A 2,948-nucleotide genomic window follows, 5' to 3' on the forward strand; every position below is an offset into this window, starting at 1 on the left:
ACTTCAAACATAATACTTCTATGAGCTGGATTAGGCCGTGTAGTCGAGAAAGTTGAACGCATCCCAACAAAGAACCAATGAGCGCATAGGTATCTGTGTCAGTAGGGGAAAGTGTGTCGTAAACTTTCACCCCATTGCCAGGGCTAGGAGAGCGTGAGCCCTCGGTACAGTGTTATTTTTTTCCCAGTCTTCTATCTTTTTACAAGAAGAGTTTCATTAAAGACGGACTGTGGGAAAAGGGCTCATCTTTGCTGAGCCCTAAAGACATTTGATTGGCTGCTGGGTTACTATAGTTGTAAGCGGGGACAACAGTGATTGGATAAGCGAGCAAGCCGCCAGGTTGTTCGCTCTGTGTTCATTGCGTGCGGTCATAACGGTTTCAACTGCTTATTTCATTATGGAGAAACTTTCATTTACTTTGGGATAGATTTGGGGGTGGTGGTTGGGGAGGGGGTAGGGGCTCAAGCCCGTGAGCCCTTCACTACCCACAGCCACTGATCTTAACCCCAACACTCTTTTCTCTTTCGCTGACACACACAAACGCAAGAACATCCACACTCCTTCTCTCCAAAAACAGAGTGTCTTTTTAAAAATAAACTGTAAGTGCAGTCGGACAACTTTTGAGACATCTTGTAGTGAACATTAATGTTCTGTCCTTAAAAACTACCCCGCTTTCGTGCATTTTGGTCTAAAATAGGAACTGTAAATAAATGAACACTAAATAAATACCACTTTATTGATCCCCGGAGGAAACTGACTTTAGGTTAAAGAACTCTATAAAACTAATTGTCAGCGCTTCTTGAACTCGTGCAAATATTTGTAGGGGAATGAGAAATAACTGAGTGCAGTTATAATACATGTAGACCTGAATTACAATAAAATCAATAATTTCTTAGACTGTAAACTACACTCCCCTGAGGTGTTATCCCCTTTATTAAAAACTTCACTGCGAAGTGTGCGCACCATGTCCGTCCAAAAGTGTGAAGGGCAAATACTAATCTGGCTATAGTTGAGTGCGCACGGTACTTTTCCCTCCTTGACCCTGATTTGACTACAAAATATAGACAAAGATAGTAAATAACAAGATGGGCCACTCAGCCAAAAAAGTGTCCGCAGGAAGTATGCTCTTTGCTTCAGATGGCGCTGCAGTCTGTTTTGAAGCTCTCTTTCGTTTTTCCAAAAGAAGAATAGGAATAGCACCTCCTTGCGTGCGCAGATCGACTGCTGTTCATCAGCAGTTCGGATTCGTTCAGTACAGAGTTTTAGTTTTAAAAAATTTTAATGGACTCTCGCCTTTCATTCTAAAGTTAAATTAAACGAAGAAAACAATCACCTTTTCCTCCGGAAGAGGTTTTTTTTTGTCAGCGTAACCATTTTTAAAAAGCGTTCTTCCGAAATTCATTAAAAAACTTGCCAGTTTCACTTTGATTTTTTGTAACTCAAGTAGGATAACTCTGTTCGCTAAAGGTGCGCTTTTGCGAAGAGGGCGCCACCGAATTTTGAGGACACTTTTTTAATTGGCTCAAAGAGAGAAGTGGCCCCTCTTGTTATGTAGACTCTTTGATATAGACAAGTAGTACGCTTCACAGTGAAGCGGAACTACGTCAGAATGCACAGTCTAAGAAACTAAAATGCAAGTCTATGAATATTAGCTGCATGATTATCATAATACTATACCTCATTCCCACGAAAGTAGGAAAGGAAGGAGTCGGCTTTCGTCTCGACATTTTCGCTTAGCTGGTTGCGTGCTGATTTCATTAGAAGAAAGGATCTCTTGTGGGTAGCTATCATTACTATTCTGGGGCGGTGTTTTCGTAATACCGTGTTGACGTGTATAGGTGATTAACTTACAAAATATGGTTTTCCCTACGTCACACTGTTGTTGTATGACGTCAGACAGTCATAAAGCTACTTAAGAAACGCGGGGTTTTTTAGGTTGTTTTTTTTTTTAGGGAGGGACGACCTTTTACTGTTAACGTCCAAAAATACTATAACCTACCGAATGAGTTTGAGTTCGAGTACAAGAAACTGCACTTCGACACAAAAATGGTCATTTTGAGCTGGGAAAAAGTAAGACGTACAGGCAGCAACAACGAAGGGAAAGTAGAGAAGTAGGATCTACCAGTGTTTAGTTTTTTTAAGTTTTAGTAGAGGTTTTACAGCGTTCGCAACTGCATAAGGTCATATGAGCGCCAGAAGATTAGAGATGTTACAAGAGAGTAACAAATATAAAAAGAAGAAGGGGAGATAAGGGCGATAGATGTTTGATAGGAAAGAAGGAGCAAACCACATCAGAGCATTCGCCAACCGCCCACACCTACCAGTGGTGCCCTCCAACCATTCCCAAATTAGAATAGAAAAGCCGTCAGACGAACGTGAATAATTCTAAAGGATATTTTTTTTTGACGTCAACAAACACATGGACAAAAATAAGCATAAACGTATGCAAGGTGCACTCATATTTCTCTGCAAAGCGTGGGATGAAAATCTTACCTCACACACTCGCCTTGCCTCACCTCCGAAGAGGAACTTTGCTCCGTCAACCTGAAACAGAAGAGGAAAAATGTTAGAATTACAGGGCGCAATACATTGTGGAACTGACGATTTTTAACTACTCAAAATGTAGCAAATTCTGCTCAGGTAAATTTGGTCTGTCGTTGGCAATAGCAGCACAAGCCACAACTCATCTTAATCCTAATTTTTTATTTTATCGATTGCAGATACGGTGATGAGTAATATTATGATGATAAGAAACGCATAAAAAGTGTTTGACATTATTTGGCAGATGCATTGTTAAAGTCAGACAACGACGGTGAACACTTGTAAAAAAATACGAGTGTTATCGTTATTTTTAGAGAAATAAGCAATACCCAAACAAACCGCCCCCCCCCCAAATAAAACCCCCCAAAACAACAACAACAACAACAACAACAACAACAACAACAACA

The 2,948-nt window shown here is 40.5% G+C and overlaps 1 protein-coding gene across 4 annotated transcripts in view; it reads right to left on the reverse strand.

Annotated features, from left to right (window-relative positions):
- LOC101864082 (RNA-binding protein 25) overlaps window positions 1–2,948 on the reverse strand; it is a 69,384-nt gene that overhangs the window by 14,217 nt on the left and 52,219 nt on the right. For all 4 annotated transcript variants that reach the window (XM_005104609.3, XM_013086029.2, XM_005104607.3 and 1 more), the window contains exon 3: window positions 2,494–2,544. In XM_005104609.3, coding sequence (XP_005104666.1) covers window positions 2,494–2,544 — 51 coding nt within the window. The remainder of the gene's footprint in view (window positions 1–2,493; window positions 2,545–2,948) is intronic.

Source organism: Aplysia californica, unplaced genomic scaffold, assembly GCF_000002075.1.
Source record: "Aplysia californica isolate F4 #8 unplaced genomic scaffold, AplCal3.0 scaffold00428, whole genome shotgun sequence".
Lineage (NCBI taxonomy): Eukaryota > Metazoa > Mollusca > Gastropoda > Aplysiida > Aplysiidae > Aplysia > Aplysia californica.